The sequence below is a fragment of the Protobothrops mucrosquamatus genome, unplaced genomic scaffold (assembly GCF_001527695.2).
Source record: "Protobothrops mucrosquamatus isolate PMUCROS unplaced genomic scaffold, P.Mucros_1.0 scaffold2257, whole genome shotgun sequence".
NCBI classification, from domain to species: domain Eukaryota; kingdom Metazoa; phylum Chordata; class Lepidosauria; order Squamata; family Viperidae; genus Protobothrops; species Protobothrops mucrosquamatus.
Genome location: NW_015388346.1, coordinates 34,754 through 54,056, shown reverse-complemented (window position 1 = coordinate 54,056; position 19,303 = coordinate 34,754). Strand labels below are relative to the sequence as shown.

General features: G+C 42.3%; 2 protein-coding genes across 2 annotated transcripts in view; one reads left to right on the top strand and one right to left on the bottom strand.

Annotated features, from left to right (window-relative positions):
* Window positions 1–2,784: 2,784 nt before the first annotated feature.
* LOC107295189 (nuclear distribution protein PAC1-like) lies at window positions 2,785–9,120 on the bottom strand. The gene is made up of 7 exons (XM_015824493.1): window positions 9,018–9,120; window positions 8,198–8,376; window positions 6,991–7,196; window positions 6,321–6,481; window positions 5,712–5,884; window positions 3,461–3,527; window positions 2,785–2,789 (listed from the first exon to the last, which is right to left on the bottom strand). The coding sequence occupies exons 1-7, from the start codon at window positions 9,118–9,120 to the stop codon at window positions 2,785–2,787; spliced, it is 894 nt and encodes a 297-aa protein (XP_015679979.1).
* A 1,414-nt stretch (window positions 9,121–10,534) lies between these two features.
* Window positions 10,535–19,303, top strand: part of RGS14 (regulator of G protein signaling 14) — a 32,018-nt gene continuing 23,249 nt past the window's right edge. Inside the window, exon 1 of the mRNA XM_015824492.1 lies at window positions 10,535–10,594. Within this exon, the coding sequence (XP_015679978.1) occupies window positions 10,535–10,594 (60 nt within the window). The remainder of the gene's footprint in view (window positions 10,595–19,303) is intronic.

Genomic DNA, 19,303 nt, shown 5'->3' with positions numbered 1-19,303 from the left:
TGCCTTCCATCCAGTCATAGGAAGAAGAGTTTGCTCTTACCTGGGCAGGGGGCTCAGTACCTGGGATGAAGGTCTCAAATTCCCAGAGATAAATATTCCCGTTAGTTGCTGACATCACTAGAATATCCAGCTGTTCGACAAAGATGACCCTATCAAGGCCCAGGGTTTGGTTATCAAGATTGCTCTAAATCAGCATTCAAGATCTGATTTGAAAACCCAAACCCAACATTTTCCTCCTTTTTCTTTTACCCCCCAGCTAAGAAGGTATGGATACTTTTTAAATGTCCTTGGCAAATGTCACCAGGTTTTAAGCTACTTGCTTTTAAGTAGCAAGCAATAATTCTATCTAATGTTCTTAGTTAGTTTTGCTGTAACGTCCCAACTATAGTAACATGTATCCAGAGAGACCACATCCTGATATTTACCTAGTGAACCCTATTTTTTCTTTTCCTATGTCTTTGGCTGTGATCAGGGGTCTGCTGTAACAACTTCGGAGCCTACTGCAAGTCCTCATTTTTTGTGCAGAATATGGACAAGGTTTCAATTCTTTCGGATGACCTTTTTCTATCTGATCAGCCAAAGGTCCTCGTCGCTCCAAGTGGCCTTTGTCTATATGGAAGGACTCCCTGCTGAATGAAACAGACACACAATCCGTGTTTACATAATGTACTTAATCAGATTCTTAAAAATAACCAGCAGATGCATTTGTACAACTTGCTAAATTTGATTAGCATTAGTGGTAGATGTTTAATGCTTTAGCATGATGTGTGAACCCAGCTATTCAGTTAGTTTATATACCAGTCAACATATTTGCAAACCCACAAAATAGATTAATTCGGTAACAAGTTATTGTGTGAACACAGCCACAAGACAGGAAAGACCAGAGACATTGCTATGGAGCTGGGCAATCGATAGGTGTGAGGCTGAGTTGCTTTATGACTGGAGCAGGTAGAACATGAATAGAGGAGACAGGAAAGAGGATGCATAAGACAAACAGAGTTACTGTAGCTTGTCTGTGAACATATACTTTTTATAAGTACAAATGAATGAGGCAGACTCATTTAAGTGATAAGATGCTAAGCATCTTATCAGCAAGGACTATGTTTCCTCTTCTTAGCAGCAGAAGTTTGCAGGTTTCAGCATATAACTAGTTACATCACTAATATTCCATTACTGGGCAATGGAAATCTCTGAACAAATTATATCAGTGCCCGGAAGTATTTCCTAAATGTAGTGATAAACCTTTACCTGTAAATGAAGGGAGATATGTAGCTTCTTTCCCATTTTTGCAACATTCCATTGGTGTCCCCACTGAAGAGCAAAATGGGCTCCTTTTTGGCTAATAAAGATAACAATGAGAAGGTGAACCAAAAGTAACTTGGACTTGGTAAACCAGACAAAGGGTTTACTGCTGAACAGTTGATATAAAGATTAGCCCAAATACTAACTAGCTAACTTGACTCTTTAGGGCAGTGGTTCTCAACCTTGTTAATGCCGCGACCCCCAACTGGTCGTAAGTTGAGGACTAAACCGGTTGTAAGTCGAGGACTAAACCGGTCATAAGTCGAGGACTAAACTGGTAGTAAGTCGAGGACTACCCAACCGGTCGTAAGTCGAGGACTTTCCCTGCCCGGGAGCGCTGCGCATGCGTGGTTCCGCCCCCTGCACCGGCCGAGGCGTAGCTGGCAAGCGGCAGAGACGGAGCAGGCCGACCACCAGCTGGCCCAGCCCAAGGGAGGTAAGGCACCTGCCGGAAAAGGGGGAAAAAAATGGCGGACAAAAAAAATGGCGGACAGCCTTGCTTGGCGACCCCCGTGAAATGGTCGATCGACCCCAAAGGGGGTCGCAACCCATAGGTTGAGAACCGCTGCTTTAGGGAGGTTATTTTGGCTATGAGTTGTTGCATCTGATAAAGCTTATACTCCCTGATCTATTGCAGGCTGAGGCTGAGCAGGTAAGAGTTATGCCTGGCTACTCACCGTAAGCAAGACACTCCAGGGAGTGTTTGCAAGGCAGCAGCGTTAGACATCCCAACTCACTGTAGCGCCAGATCACAACTTGCTGTGGTTTTGCTATGCCTCGAAGGAGAAGAGAACAACATTTTATGTGTTTTACCTAAAATAATCTTTTCGGGATTGCTTAAGGTTACTTGGATTACTCTAAAATGTCTTACCATCCACCAGGTTATATCATACCTTGAGAAAGAAAGGATGTAGCTGGAAATGTTCTACTGTACTTAAAAAAAATCAATTGAATTTATATTCCCGCAGAACAGAAACCTCTTATTGAAAAAAAATATCGAAAGTGGGATTTGTTGATGTGCCAAATTAAACATACAAAACTTTCCTCAATTTTATGCTTTCCACTTTTATTGGGACTACAACTCCCAGAATTAGCAGCAGAAGTCCCAGTCAGCTGAAGTGGGTTCATAGGGTGGACAATGGACAGAGTTTTCCATTCCTGTTCATCCTCCTAGCCATTTTTTTATCCCTGCAAAGCAACTGAATGGAGGGATACTCATTCAGCTGGAACAGAGAAATTAGCCTGGAATTGCAGTGCCAACACTTGAATATCATTCCTAAACCGAGACTCAGTTCTCGAATCATGGTTCAACTTAGTTGCCTCGGCTTTTGAGAAAATCGTATCTTCTCCAAGGTAATTTCTGCTAAATTAATTGATGGTGTGACTTTATATTCTGCTTGTCTTTCCTCCATTATAGAAGTATGCATGTTTCTCCTTCATACTATCCTCTCATTAAATCCTATAAAGTAACTATAGAGACTATTAGGCTGAGAAATAGGGACAGATTCAAGATCATCAAACATTATTGCTGAATGGCTTGAATTAGATCTCCAGCAGTTTTCATACAATACTCTAACCCAGGGGTAGGCAACCTTGGCTCTTTTATGACTTGTGGACTTCAACTCCCAGAATTCCTGACCCAGCATGGCTGGCTCAGGAATTCTGGGAGTTGAAGTCCACGAGTCATAAAAGAGCCAAGGTTGACTACCCCTGCTCTAACCTAACTCTCTGTAACTTGATGCACTCTAGATCTGATGAAGCTGTAACTCCCAGAGTACCCAGCCTGTGCTCACAAGGAATACTGGGAGATGTAGCTAGTACATTGGAAATGTGTCAGATTGAGGTGAACTGGTTTTCTCATTACAAGTCTTCCTTGACTCTTTTACAAATATAATTTTATGTTAAGAACATGAAACGGTTGGTTTATAGCAGGGGTCTCCAAACCTGGCAACTTGTAGACTTCAACTCCCAGAACTCCCCCAGTCAGCATGGCTGGCTGAGGAATTCTAGGATTTGAAGTCCACAAGTGGCTAAATTTGGAGACCCCCGGTTATAAGATATGAAGACGGAATCCATGGTAAGAGGTTTGGAAGGCCAGATGAGATTTTGACTTGCAAATCTGAGGGAAGAGGTATCAGTGCTTTGCTGGGGTACTCACCAATCACATGCTTTGAGTCTGGCAGGCTGAGGAGCTGCTGGAGAACCAGCTCGTCCTTCTGATTGCCCTGGAATGTGGATATGAACTGTGAAACCTGAAAGACAGAAGCCTATTTAATATGGGTTTTTCCTTCCTTTTGCTATTTATGTGTAGGCAAAACCTTTTTATTTGTGAGGAAATGAAAAAGATAAATTTGTGGCACTGCTCTGAAAAGCTCTTGTCCAGACATGTTAAACACAAGGCCCGGGGGCCGGATGCGGCCCGCGAAGTAGTTTCATGTGGCCCGCGAAGCCATCCTGGAAACAGTGAGGGAACGGCCCCCGCTGCCTTGGCCCTGGCCCAGGCCAGCCGGGAACCAATGTACAATTTTGTGATGGCCATCCTGGCACTTGCCTCAGTGGACCATGCCTTGGCACTTGCCCCGGTCCCACCCCCTTCTGCCAGAGACCCTCAGATCTGTCCCACTCCTGCCCAGGCCCCCACAGGCACCCTTGACGCGAATGATGTAGAACTGGCCACGCCCACCCAGTAGGCCACACCCGCTCTATCCACGCCCACCCAGTAGGCTGCATCCACTCTGGCCACACACCCCCAGGGCAACCGCAATGCTGATGCGGCCCTCAGTGAAATTGAGTTTCACATCCCTGCTCTTGTCAAACGAAGTTGCACAGCTACAGAGAAGAAAGTAAGCAATATTCTTGAATGGTAATTTTTTTATTTTAAAAATGTGAGCTTTCAACATATCTTGGAGCAACTGGAAGATCCCAAAAAAAACAATGCAAGGAATCCAAGTAGCCTCTGAAACACCGACTCAATAGAAACAACGAATGAAAAACACTGTCCATATTAATGGAAAGAAACATCAGCTAAGCCACAGCTTAGGCAGCTAGAATTTAATTTTAATTATATCTGCTATGATATTTGAAAGAGCATCATAATGTTTCAATATAAAATAGTTCTATGCAGTCTTTATGTCATTTACATGGTACCATTAATCTGGCAATCTGGGTCTAAGCTCTCAAAAGGCAAGGAACACACTTACAAAAAACATCCTTCATAAACAGTAAGATGAGGTCATTAATGTGAAGGAATTTGTTGCCTAAGAATGGACAAGGATGAAATTTTGCCCCCTCACAGAAAAATCCTCCCTGGTGAACAACTACTAAGAAAAGAAGAAGCTGCCTTATACTGGATCAGGTCAAGATTCAGACAGAAGGTCTTTGAAACATCTAATACTCAACATCCATTTGGTATGGCCAGAATTTATATTGGGAGTCTCCTGTATGTAATACATCATACAGCAAATGGCCTCTGCTCTCAGCAGATCCCTTATTGATACTAACCAATAAGTTTAAGAAGGATCTGTAGGTTCCCCCAGCTCAGAATCCTGCAGCCTGACAAATCCAAAGTATTTGTAAATGGGTTCCAGATTGGCAGACAGTTTTTGTCCAATAGATATTTAGATACATCTCATATACTTTCACCCCATGAATTTAACAAAACATTTGGGAAGTATTTGTACATCCCCCAGATTTGGGCGACTATTGTTTCACGCTACAAATATGAGTTCTGAAAGCAAAACGGCCAAGATTAGTTTACAAAATCTTTCTGTGTGGGAAGATACTGTGGCTGGCCACTTTTACAGAAAGGTTTTGAACTGATTGGAAAGCAGCTCAAGAGTGGTGGGGGTGAGCACCACTAACTCGTTTCCTGTTTGGTTGCAGCGTAGCTAGAATGGCCATGTCTACATAGCAGAGAAATCTTGCCTCACTTCTCTTAGCCACTCTACAGATGCAAGTCCTCTAAGGAAATGTAAGCTTAAGGGCTTAGCAATTCTTCTGAAGGGGGCAAGACATAACAAGCAGGGTTGAAATCTCATCAAGAGATATGTCATTTTCTCTTTGCTTTCCCTGGGAAGGAGCCAGCATTCATACAGCTGGGTGATGGAGGTCTTGTTTTGATTTATAAAGAATCAGGATTTTTGTTGCTCTGCTTCACGTGGGACAGAGATATTTGCCCTTTGTTCTCAGCCCTTCATCTATTGCACATGGCAGCAACTAGTGACTTCAAAAACAACAACCCTAAAGTGAAATGGTGTGGGAGGTGCCCACAGTTGCCCTTCATTCTTTTTTCCTATCGACTATAATATCAAGCAGTGCCAGTAGAGGGCCCCTTATAATCACAAATCCGTTCAACGAAGTGAGTTACTGCTGATAGGCAAAATTGCATCAAATACTCTTGTGTCACTCACTATTTCTCCAGACTGCGGCTCATAAAGGGTGGGCTGGGAAGTGCCATTCGTAATCCAAATAACGCCAATAGGTGCTACATAGCACAGTCCAGTTATGTTACTGATGAAGGGGCCGAGGCGCTGGATCAACTTGCCATCCTGGGACCAGATGCCAACCGTCTGGTCAAAGGAGCCTGAAAGCACCCTGCAAATGAATTCCCAGGTCAGTGCTTCAAGAAAGTGGGCGATCACAGTGAATGGAGGGTCAGTGGACTTTTCCAGCAGCTGGTTAATGCCCCACACTCAACAAATGCTGCATTTCCAATACGTTGGAACGAGGGGAGAATCTTTTTCCATCAACAGTTCTCAGTTTGTATCTTTCAGTTGTTTTCTCCCTGCCGGCAGTTTTATTTAAACCCTGAATTGTCCACTTCCTCTTTGTGGTAAATACCTTCCTTCCCCAAACCTCTACCTCTTTCATTGGTTATAGTCCAAACATTATGACAACACAATTCAGAGGAAAAGGCACCTCTTTCTGCCTGCACCTTCACAATAACAGGGGCAAAGTTCCTATTAAAAGCATGTACACACGTAGGATGATGAAAAAAAAAGGGGGCATATGCAAAACACCAAGTCCTTCATCTAGCTTGTACCTTGTGGTTTCTTGCTGGCGCACCAGAATCAAATGGGTGATGGCTGCATTATGGGCACGTGAGATGCACTGCTTCTTTGTCAGGCCTTTTCTGCCTGGGGTCTGGTAAGTGTCAAAGATCAGTAGTTTTTTGTCATACCTGGAATTGGTAGGGAGGAATGATCAACTGAAGATGAACTTGATTTCAGTTGGCTTTGTTTAAATTTTTCAGCAGACAGCTCAGATCATACCAGAGAGCCTTATTGGTAAAGGCCAAATAAGGTTTCTATTTTCAGAAAAGTGTTGCAATTCACATAATTGTCCTTCAGAGCAATCCAGTAGGCACAGGACTGCTTTTTTGCAGAGCTATTCTGGGTTCCTTTTGGTAAGTCTCTTCTTGTAACATCAGCAATGGGCACAGAATTTCAAACTTCAGAGCAGCTACACTGACCTCCAACATATCTGGTCCTATGACCCCCCATGATTTCCAGCCAATATGATTGTTGAAGTGGTCACAGGAATTTGGGAAGAGTCCTGTCTTAGAAATCTGGAGTTTTCCAATGTGTAGAAAACAGGTATACCAATGACAGTAAATATTATTGGTATCACAAAATATTTAAGTTCTGAACCTGCCTACAGGGGGAAAACTATCCCCACTTCCAAACTCACCCAGCGGTATAAATATGGTTATCAAGGCAGGTGATGCAGGACACAATGTCTTTGTGGGTCCATTCAGAAAAGCTTTGGGTTATGTTGACTATGTGCCCAGATTCTCTTTTTTCATCCAAGGGGAAAACCATCAGGCGTCCTTTGCTCCCACAAAGAAGGAGATGCCGAGCCAGGCTGATTGCCAAGGTGAAGATGGGATAGCCCAACTGAAGAGAAAGAAGGGGGAGATTTACCTAAAGGGCATAAAGTAGTGGTGGCAAACCTATGGCATGGGTGCCAGAGGCGGCACTCGGAGCCCTCTCTGTGGGCACACGTGCCGTTGCCCCAGCCTCGCCTCCTCCCGTGACCCCCTCCTCTCCAGCAGCCCCCCTGAAGGAGAGTCGCCCTCGAGCATGGCACGCACAGAGCAGCGCAGCCAAGGACATGGCAGCCAGGCAGCATAGACAAGACTCTGCCCTCACACCCCATCATTAATTTGATGCTGCAGGGTGCGGGCAGAGGATGTGGCCGCCATAGTGCTGCTGGGCTGCCTGGGCGATCTGTGGCGGGCCCTGGAGGCGGTGAGTGGTCCTGTGGGCAGGTGGGGGGGCATGGGGGGCAGAGTGGGGGCAGGCAGGGGGAGTGGAGCAGGGGCAGGGCCAGTTTTTGGGCACTCGGTCTCTAAAAGGTTCGCCATCACTGGCATAGAGACTAAGAAAGGCATCCCTGCCATAGCACAATCTAAACACAATTAATCTCAGTGGAAGGACCTGGGAGTTTTCAAAAACTGACCAATAGAAAACTTGAGTTCTACAGGCAGACAAGACATGTTTGCTCTGTTGAAGGAATAGCTCAGAGACAAAAAAAAAGTTTTTTATAATCCTAATGGTTTCTAAATGCTTCCAAGGCAGATTTCTAAGATAATTTTAGTGGCCCAGAATCCCGAGGGTATCATTCTCAAGGCTGAGATACACTTGAATGGCAAGTGCCTGACATAATCATTCTGTAACCTTATGATGTCATGTTTGCCATGAGCTGGGGATTATGGGAGTTGCAGTGCATGGTGAATGTAAGGTGACTGGATCATTGGTGAGCTCGAGATTGGGAAAAGTTCTTGAACTCAACGGCAATCAATTCTGTGCAATAGCTTGTAATTTCAGAAAACGTGTGACTGATCTTACTATGATTGGATTCCTAGTCCTAGGGTCTCATGAGATGCCACTCTTACCAGAATACGGTCAAGCACTGTACCACCTGGAGCCCAAACCAGCACAGAGCTGTCATTGGAGGCAGAGAAGAGGAGCCGTGCCTGAATCCAGGAAAGGAAGTGGGTGACCCAGCCAGCATGTTCTTTGGTGCACAAGGTCATGTGCCCACTCTCCATGTCCCACCATTTGATCACTCCATCTATAAGAGTAATATAAGTGACATGCCACTTATGTGAAGAGGAGTTCAATTCATGAATTTTTATTTATATATACACTAGCTGTACCCGGCCACACGTTGCTATGGCTCAGTCTGGTTAAATGGAAAAGAAAGAAAAGAGAAAGCGCAGGTTTGTAATATGTTTAATTTCACAATGCTTGTGGGTATGCTTTTACGTCCAACAGATGGTGCTGTTTTTCAAAAAAAGCATATTTTTACCTGTCACAGGTGTGACATCTATATAATAGTAGGTATATAAAAACAGAAGCGTATTCGAATGCAACGTTGTATCAAAATTTCAAAGCAATCGGTGAAGAACTTTCGGAGATTTAAGATTTTGAACAAACGAACATTTACATATTTATTTATATAGATATAAATATATATTCCATCTATATGCATAGATGGAACAGAAAAGCAGTCTCTTGGTAGATACAGAAAGTTAAATTTTGTTCTCTTTGGTGGAGAAAAATTAGACCTGCTATACTGATGTTATTATCCACCATTCAAACATAATTGGCCAGGGCACGACAGATGCAGGAAGTTGGCACAGGAGTGGAGTTAGATACAAATATTTAAAGTTAGCACCCAAGAAAAAATGTTCCTTCCCAGCATGGACTCACCTTCAAATCCAGTGAGACATTCCCGTCGAGCTGAATGGTAGCCAAGAGCTGTTATTGAACAGCGGTGACGTTCCTTTATTCGCAGGTGCTCTTGCATAGCCATATCTATAGGTGGAATGAAGGATGGTATGAAGAACAGGGATTAGAATGAGGTCACACATGCACATTCACCCTGGGATATTGTTTAATGTATCAGTCTCAGGTTTTTCAAATCAACAGCCATGCTCCTTCCAAAGGTAGAATTGAGTTTAATATTGATAAGAGTGAGGGGTGGAAGAGGACTTTATTTTAGAAGGCCTATGAAGGCTGCATGAGGACAAGAGTGACATGAGATTGTGTCCGTCCGTGTGTTTATATGTGTGTGTGTGTGTGTGTGTGTGAGAGAGAGAGAGAAAGAGAGAGAGAGAGAATTTTTGCAGTGTTAACAAATGTGAAATAATTTGAAACAACTTTATGTTGATATGTGCCCTACTGCTTTCCTACTGCATTGTTATCTAAATCAGTGGAAAAGCGCATATGAATCAGTCTGATGCGAAGAGAGGGGAGATAAAGCAAAACAGAGTGCTTCTGGCTGAGCCTTGAATGGCAGACAACACAGCAGGTGACAAAAAGATGGATGCAACTGTGCAGTGCAATCCAAGCAGTGCTAAGATGCCACTCAATCCCTTAAAACCACAGTATATGCAATCATTTGTGGAAGGATGGCTCTGCTAATCTGTAGCAGCCAGCAAAAGGGAAAGTGGCATCTCTTAAAATTTCAATCCATCTCAATAAATGACCAGGTAATGATTATCCATGTCTTGGAAAAAGGAAGTTCTCTTATCCTCCCAGCCTTTTTTCAGCATTCTCTCAACCCTGCAACTAACGACTGTATCATGAATGGTAATAAATTCCCCCGTTTTCTTTGGAAACACCCAGACATTCAACAATGAACAACGCGGCTGGCACAGGTTTAGCAAAACACAAAAAAAAACCTTCAGCAAACATCTTGATCACTCCGTAGAAAGGGAATGCCAGGAAACAAAAATTTTTCCTCCTGAAGAAAAAAGTTGCATTGCCGTTTTAAACGCAAATGTTAAATTGTAAATGTCAATTTTTTGTGTACAGCAGGGCTTCTCAAACTTGTTCTTTCATTCCCCCAAACCGCTGATCAGAAAGTCCTCATTTAAATGTCTCTGTTGTGACAGAGTAATGGGTTCGTGTGTCGTTACCCAAAAGGAAACCGTTTCTGCCCAAGTTGGGGTAATTTACCCAAGCGTGGGAAGCGCTAGTTTATTTACCCCACAATTTCCCAGCTTCGCCTAAGATTGCTTGCAGTATGTCCTCCCAACTCGGTTCCCTAAGAGTGACAGACGACCGTGATTCAACCGCCCTCCTGCAAGCCCCCCTCCTTTCTCCGAGACTTGCCCAGATATGCCTGGAGGATTTATCGCAGAGTTCTTGGCGTCTCAATCGGTGGCGGCGCCTGAGAACTCGGAGTTAGCTTCAAGTCTCGTTTACTTCCTCCGCCTGTCGCTATGGAAATGAAGGGAAGCGAGGGCGGGAAAAAGCTCATCCCGACACAGCGCATTGGAGTCGTGAGGATGCGATGTGCCTCAACACGGTAGCCGTGGCTTGTCAGAACCAACCCGAATTCCCGCTCATTCTCTACTTTGTTCAGAGGTAGTGGATGGAAAGAGTTGCATTTGCAGCCCTGTGGCTTGCGAAAGCATGCGTGTTTTTTAAAAATTGTATAAGGCCTTTTTTTCAAGGAGTATAAAGGAGTTTCCGTGTTGCTCCGATTTTTGTTTCTCACACCAATCCTTGCAAGCTAGGGAAGCTTGCGAGACAGTGATTAGACCGCATTCTCCCAGCACTTTTGGGGATCAGTGGGGATTAACCAATTTGGGTCTCCATATTTTAAGATGCCTCTTCCCAATCTGAGTCACATATGTTGAGTTATACTTATTTTTTTTTTGTCCAGATGTTATAGATTTGTATTGTTTAAAAATCTTGAAAGTTGTGATTCAACATTTATGGGGAAATGCAAGGTTGAGGAAATCACTCCAGGGCAGCCTGTGCTCCACTCTTTTCCATTGAATCTTAGAGTTGGAAAGGGCCACTTAGATCACTTGAGCCCAACTCACAGCTCAACACAGGAATCCAAAATTAAATCATACTAAAATGATTTCCTAATATTCAGTTCAGTTGGAATCTGCCTTCTAGTAATGTAAAACTGTTACGTCATGTCCTGCTCTCTGCAATGTCAGGCAAATAAGCTGTAATATTTATTTAATTATTACAATTTTTGGATCCTACCCAAATATGCACGACATCCTTCCAGTGTTGTCTTAGTTCCTTTAGTCCTGCTCTGAGAGCTAAACATCCCCAGTTCTTCCAACTTTCTTTGTAGGACATAATTTCCTGTTCCCTGATCATCTTTGTTATTTTTCTCTGAATGTGGTCTTGAATGTCTTAAAAGATGTGATTAGAACTGGATTTCTGGATGTTAAGGGAGAGTCTGGCTAATGCAGAATATTGTGTAACCGTTACTTCCTGTGATTGGGAAACTAACCTTCTAATGATGCAGTTGAAAATTTTGTTTGTCTTTTTAGTGGCGATGACAAACCGCTGACTCCTATTCAGAACAGCATTCACACTTACTATTATGAAGTCTGATAACTGCGTTTATTTTTTTTTCTAAATGAACTTTGATTTTATGCCTGTTATTTCAGTTTGTTATTTTTAGCCTATGCTTTACCCAAAGTATATTTATCTTTTGTTTTTATCTTCTAAAGTATTGTTGAAGGAAAAGTCTTCATCAGGGTCCAGTCCAAGCCAGGAATAAACCATGGTGACTGCTTTAGAAAGAAGGTTGTAGTTTATTGAAGAGGAGAGCCAGACAGAAAGATGGCTCTGGAAGAAAAGAGTAAGCACATGTAGTAGGGAGTGGGTTTTTATACTCTCTTGGGCTTTTGTTTGGAGTTGTTTTCTGCTCCCATTTGAGGCTTTGTATTTCCTGTGTCATATACTTTGACCTGAGTCTGAGTGTGCCCCTTTGGCATCTGTGGGTTAATCCTATTATGTCCTGTCTTAGAGTTTGGGTGGGGTATGTGTCTTGGTCTTCCTAAGGGCTCCAACCTTCCTGAATGGATTATTACATCTGCATTTCTACAGAGCTGGTTTCTGCTTAGGGGAGGGAGATTTGGGGCTATTAAGAAAAATTGGGCATGCTTTTCTGCCTCTTTAAGATCCTTTGAGGAAATATAATATTCTGCCCTTTTAATATTTCCTTCTCTGGGGGGGGGGCTGACTTCCCACAGTATTATTCTCCCTATCTCTATACGTGTTGGAAATTCACCTCAGCCCATTTATAATGAGATTGCTAATTGGAAGATTATGAACAAATATCAAATATTTAGCTTAGGTCAAATATATATTATGTTCATAGTATTCTGACAAACTACTAAAGAAGACATCCAATTAAAAAATGAGAAGTGAATCTGTTCTTCACAAATCTATGTAGACTTCTAGTAATCACTGCATTGTTTTCAAAGTACTGACAATTTATTGTGTTAGAGTTTGCTGTAGAAATTTCCTAAATATTATTACAAAATGGGTTACTCAGAAGTTCTTGGGTCCTCTCTTTGACTATGTTTGAAGATACAGGCAACCTTTCCTCTTCTCTAGGCATGTGGCAACGCAACCATTCTCCAGGGTTTTCAAAGATGATACAGATTTGACCAAATCATCAGTGCAAATTCTTTCAGTATTTTAGGATACAATCTACCAGACTTTGGTGATTTGAATTCATAGATGACCAGGAGGTATTTCCTGACTATGTTTCACTATGTTTCAATCAACTTCTGAGTTAAGTAATCTTTGCTTGGTGCGTCATGCACATGTTTTTGTCTTGTTTGTTTTAGAGCTATGTTTTATAATGCCATAGTAATTTCTAAGAGTAAGAAGCTTTTTCTACGGGACATTATGGATGAACTTAATGCTTTAATATCCATAACTGGAGTCTAGACTGTTTTCCTTAGCCTGGGATCTAGGCACAGAGAGGTTATAAAGCAGAGACAGCTCTAGGAATGGAAGCAGCTGTGGGAATGGAAAGAACAACTCAGGCCTCCCAAAACTTCTGTAGGAATGATAATGATAATGATAATAGAAAGTAAAATGGGCGTCCTGATTTAACTTTGTAATTCAATATCCTCAACCCCCACCCCTGTACAAGAAGCTTTTTCCTGGGCAGCATTTTACCCTGTTTTTTACCCAGTAAAGAAAAACAATAAGAAATGAATGGCTGAAGGAAGTGGTGACAACAGCTGTTTTTTTACAAAGGTATACATTAAGAAACAAGCAGCATATGGACAGGAAGTTCACTTAGACTCTGAAGAAGCATTTGTCTCCGGAAGAACAAGAATCTGCTTCCAGCTTTTTTTCTTCTTTCTCTCTCTTTTATTATTAACTGAAGGAAGGAAGGAAGGAAGGAAGGAAGGAAGGAAGGAAGGAAGGAAGGAAGGAAGGAAGGAAGGAAGGAAGGAAGGAAGGAAGGAAGGAAGGAAGGAAGGAATTCCTCACTTAGAAAGGCCTAAACTAGCGCTAGCAATGACGGTGCAATTTTCCCTCCAGATTCCGGTACATTGTTTAGCTAACATTATTTTTTTACTTTATAATAATTAAGTAAGCTTTTAAAATTTTCACACCTACATTAAGAGTAGAGAAAGAAAAACTGCTGGATTACCAAACACAGCTTAAATTTCTGATGATTAATTGGGAAGTGTCATGACTCTTTATGGCGACAAAGTTATAATGGTCTGATTTTTGATATTTTTCTGATAAAAATACTGTTTTGCATTAGACATAGAGCAGAATGATAAGAAATACAAATTGAAATTGCATACTATTGCATATCTTACTCTCTTGACTGCATAACAATCTAGAAAGATGGCTTTCTTTTTCCATTGACTTGACAGAACAATATATGAACAATGGTAAATTGTGCTGTTAACTTTCTGTGAGTAGGAAATGACCTTAGTGTTCTCTGAAAAAATTGGTCAGGAGCTTCAGACTGACAAAAAGAATTATGAAAGATTGGAACTGACTTTTAAGGTTTCCATACGTATTTTGGTTAACTATTCTTGTTCTTGATGCAGATTAATGATTTTATGTATAAAAGGAGATTATTGGAAAATATTATTTCCCCCCATCTGAAAGGGGGAAGGTGAGATTGTTATAAGTACTGCGCACAGTAGATTGCAAGAGTTGAATGTGATGGAGAAGAGAATGCCAGGAAAGTGAGTTTTCAGGGATTTCTTTGTTTGAAAATAGAATAAGAGTATGAGAATTGAGATTCAAAACACTGGGAAAGCACTGGTTTGGGTAAGACTCTTCTATGGTATGTACTTGTGTTTCAACCAACTGTTTTTAAAATAGAAAATAATGTTTGCAGTGTACTCAGAGTAATTGATCTTTATTTTTTAAAAAATCCACAGAGTAGCTTTCCATGTTTATAAACCTTGGGGGTGGGGGAACTCCATGCTAACAGTAACCACCAGGATCGTCTTGTTCTCAGTCAGCCACTAGCATAAACTTGCAATCAGAAAAGACGAACCCTGCCTGAAATTAGAACAACTGTTCTCTTCCTCAGATGTGCGTTTTACAGTGTAAAGAAAAGAAATATTTGTTGCTATATTTCTTAGAAAACGAGAAGGGCGGCCATTTCTTACAAAAGAGCTATTACCTGTAGGCATGATTAAAATAGTTATACAATTTAATGCCCATTTTCAAACAATAGCCATGTTGACTAATGGCAATGATTCTAAGTAAACCAGTAACTCATGGGTAATCATTGTTAAATCTTCACAAGAAAGGCCGTTTTCCATGCAGAAGGCTAATATATCTACAGTAGCCTACTGGAATTTGCAGGCCTTGTATCACGTTACAGGTAATTCACTGTGCACAACAGTCACTCCACAAATCTTCATTCATTTGCCAAGACTTTAACTGGCACACTCTGAAATGTATTGAGAAGGTCACAGACATACAGGCAAACAGTCATATAGGATCTGAAATTCTATGGAAGCCAAGTTAATAGTATCAGAAAATATAAAGCGACTAAAATATGGGAAACTGAAAAAAACCTCCCCTGATTGCTTCAGTTCTAAAAATGAATTCAGTACATAATCTAAACATTTGCTGGAATATCAAGCCTGAATGCTAAGTGCTTGCTGAAGGGCTATATATAGATACAAAACATAGCCAAGTGAGAGAGAACCACCCACAATCATTGTCCAAACCTTTAACAATTCAGACAGTGTTAGTGAATTAATTCCTGCTGCTGTTTCTTTCTCTGATTGCTTGGGAATGATTTAGTGTACCCATTTGGGGTCAAGTGGATTCTGTTTGCAGCAGATGTCACAAGAATAGAGGGAAATAAATAAGCTAAGAGCATGAAGAAGAGGGAGTCAAGCTATTCTCCAAAGCACCTGAAGGCAGGACAAGAAGTAACGGATGGAAACTAAACAAGGAGAGAAGCAACCTAGAACTAAGGAGAAATTTCCTGACAGTTTAGAACAGACATGTCAAACTTGCAACGTCACGTGACATCGAGCAACGTATCGGAGCTTTTTTGCCATTGCCGGCAATGGGGTGGGCGCGGCTCCGGTATGATGAAACCGGCCCATGGGCCGGCAGTTTGACACCCCTGGTTTAGAACAATTAAACAGTGGAACAACCTGCCTCCAGAAGCTGTGAATGCTCCAACACTGGAAGTTTTTAAGAAGAGACTGGAGAGCCACTTGTCTGAAATGGTATAGGGTTTCCTGCCTGAGCAGGGGGTTCGACTAGATGACCTCCAAGGTCCCTTCCAACTTTATTATTAGTATTAGTATTAGTCAGGGCTTTTTTTCTCATAGAATGCCCAGAACGGAGTTCCGGCACCTTTTTTGGATGGAACCTTGTAGGGTAGGCAAGGCGGGTTGTATGATGTGTGTGAGTTCCAACATCTTTTTTTTTTTTTAGAAAAAAAGCACTGGTATTAGTATTAGTATTAGTATTGTAAGTATTGTAATTATTATTATTATGGATAGATGGAACCCATCTGTGATGGCAGATACATAAACAGCAAATTCTTGTTTTCTGTTGGATAGTACCTCTTAAAAATGGCCACAAGGAACTAATATGACACTAGTGGATTCTGTTCTGTGTTTAAATAGCAGCTACTCACAATCAGTATCATTTTAGAAATTTAATAGCAATAGCAATAGCACTTAAACTTATATATTGCTTCACAGTGCTTTACAGCCCTTTCTAAGCAGTTTACAGAGTCAGCATAATATTGCCCCCAACAATCTGGGTCCTCATTTTACCGACCTCGGAAGGATGGAAGGCTGAGTCAACCTTGAGCCCAGTGAGACTCGAACTGCCAAACTGCTGTCAGCTGGCAGTCAGCAGAAGTAGCCTGCAGTACTGCATTCTAACCACTAAGCCACCAGGGCTCTTTAACCATTGTAAGCAACGTTTTTCTTTTTAATACACTGCAGTCCATCTAGAATTGTTTACAATACTTCCTTTGCATGTTCCGTAATGCATTATGACCTGCAGTACAATTTGCATGGGTGTGTGCTCAGAAGTGCCAAGGGACACATGGTGTTATGTGCAATGATTCTGTTGCACAAACACTGTATGTACTTGCACTAGGTATCATGTCATCGCTCTATAATTATACCATTTGTGCAACAATGTCATGGCATGTGTGTCATCACTTGGATGTGATTGTAACTTTTTAGAGACGCCATTTTTTAATTACTCCAAATAGGTGAAACGGTGATCAATCTTTGCTGCACCTGAAGAGTTTGGAGCATATTCAGATATTCTCATTCATTTTACAATCTTGCATTGGATTATGGATGTCCATAAAAGTTGGGAAACAGTTATATGAAGTATATACACAAATAGTACCACAAGTAAAACTAGGCAAAGCTTGTTTTCTTTATGTTAACTTTAATTAGAATTCTTAATTTTAGGTAGGGAACATCAGAAAAAGACAGGCAAAATTGTGACTGGTTTCAAACTGGTTTAAAGATTGCCATTTTTCCCAGTGAGACCCACTATGGCATGTGATTAGAGCATTGGACTAGGACTTTGGGGATTTTGGTGCCAATCTTTATTGAACCATGATAAATGTGGGTCACTTTTTTGTTTATGTATTTGTATCTCGGCTTTATTATTTTTACAAATAACTCAATGCAGCAAACATCCAACACATCTTCTTTCTTCTATTTTCTCCACAACAACAACCCTGTGAGGTGGGTTGGGCTGAGAGAGAGTTACTGACCCAAAGTCACCCAGCTGACTTTCATGGCTAAGGCGGGACTTGAACTTTCTAGCCTGTTGCCTTAACCACTAGACCAGGGATAGGCAACCTTGGCTCTTTTATGACTCGTGGACTTCAACTTCCCAGGAATTCTGGGAGTTGAAGTCCACGAGTCATAAAAGAGCCAAGGTTGACTGCCCCTGCACTAGACCAAACTGGCTCTCTCTTTTTTTTTTCTTCAGTCTAATTAACTTACCACGTTGTTATAAGGGCAAATGATGCCACTTAAGCCACCCTAAACTTTTAAGAGGAAGAAACAAATGAAAATGTAATACATAAAACAACAAAATTCAGCCACTCCTTTTTTTCACAAGGCAGACTAGGGGCTCTACCTAATCCTAGGGTCTTAATTTGTTCCAGCAGGATTGTCCCTGCTCTTGATATGATAGCAGTGTTCCAATATTTGCGGGGCTGCCATAAAGAAGAGGGGATCAACCTATTTTCCAAAGCACCAGAAGGCAAGACAAGAAACAATGAGGGAAACTAATCAAGGAGAGAAGCAACCTAGAACTAAGGAGAAATTTCCTGACAGTTAGAACCATTAATCAGTGGAACGAGTTGCCCCCAGAAGTTGTGGGTGTTCCATCAGTGTAGGCTTTTAAGAAGAGTCAGGACAGCCACTTGTCTGGAATAGTATAGGATCTCCTCCTTGAGCAGGGGGTTAGACTAGACCGCCAAGGTCCTTTCCAACTCTGCTATTTTGTTATTCTGTCTTGTGTGCATAATAGCCGCAGTTATTGAAGAATGGTAGGAAACACTCATCTTTAGGTGGATGGCAGTGTGTTGACTTTGGAGAATGCCACAGTCCCTGTCAGCCGATTGCCTTTGTGCTCATCTGCCGCCTTCGATGTATCTGCTGGAGCTTGCCTTTGTTCGTTGCATCCCCCGAGGGCTGTGTCTGAGGGTGCTAGAAAAATTCTTGGCTCCAGCCACAGATGCTCCCGGTCCCTTATCAGGGCGTGGGTTCCTTTAAGGAGCCTTTGGCTGCAGCCTTGGACCATTTTCAAAGCTTTGGGCTGGAGGTGTCAGTGGGGCTGTGCTCATAAGGAAGGAGACTCTCCCTTCCAAACCCCATTTTGAGCTGTGGTTTTGGTCTCCATGGTGACACTTCCTGTGGTAGAGAAAAGAGGTAGTGAATGCTGCACTGTGAGCGTGGCAGGCAGCTCCACTCCTTCTTTCTCTCCCAGCCAGGGATGCTCTGAAAGCCGGCTGCAGCCTCAGGGAGGGGCTGCTCCCAGCCTGATGGTCCTGGGTTTTAAAGTCTACCTGTGACAACCGCACGAGAGGCATGCTGGGAAAACCCAAACATCTGGGTGTCCAAAATGGCCGAATGGTGAGTGAACATACTTCAGCTGCTACTGGGGAAAGGCAAGGCCAGCAGCTGCAACTTGAATTGGAAGGAGCAGCTTGTCTTCCCGATGAAAAGGGCTCCTTCCTAAAATCTGATCTTGGCATTTGGGGGCTCTTTCCTTCAGGGGGAAGCGTAGGCCAGTTGAAAACCTTTCCTGGTTTTCGTGCCTCCCCAAGCTGTAGGTAGAGTGGTGAGAGGGATTTAGCTGGGCTCTACTACTGCAGTAGTAGACGGTAGGGACGGTAAGGGACGGTGGGATGTTCTTTTGTGTGCTGCCTTGCGGTCTTGCCCTCTTCTTTGTAAACCATCTGAGAGAGAAAGGGCTCTTTTCAAGGTGAAAAACAACAGCAGCTGTTGTTTTGCTCTAGCTGGGGCATGTTTTTGCACGTTGAAGAGTTGCTGTGAAATCACAGTGCCTTTCAAACTCGCCAGGTTAGACTGCACAATCTGCTGGGGAAACAGAACGGGCAGGCATGTTATCAGATTGCACAACTGAGCATGACTGGCAGACACAGAAAGAAAGAAAGAAAAGAATATAATGAAACAATTAGATGGATCGACCTCATGGAATGCAGG

Bases quoted from the DNA above. Each gene is read 5' to 3' on its own strand.
- LOC107295189 (XM_015824493.1), bottom strand. From the start codon at position 9,120: ATGGCTATGCAAGAGCACCTGCGAATAAAGGAACGTCACCGCTGTTCA. The intron at 6,482-6,990 runs GTGAGTTTGGAA...TACCAATTCCAG, and splicing joins AACCATATTTATACCGCTGG to GTATGACAAAAAACTACTGA. The intron at 3,528-5,711 runs GTGAGTGACACA...TCCACATTCCAG, and splicing joins AGCCGCAGTCTGGAGAAATA to GGCAATCAGAAGGACGAGCT.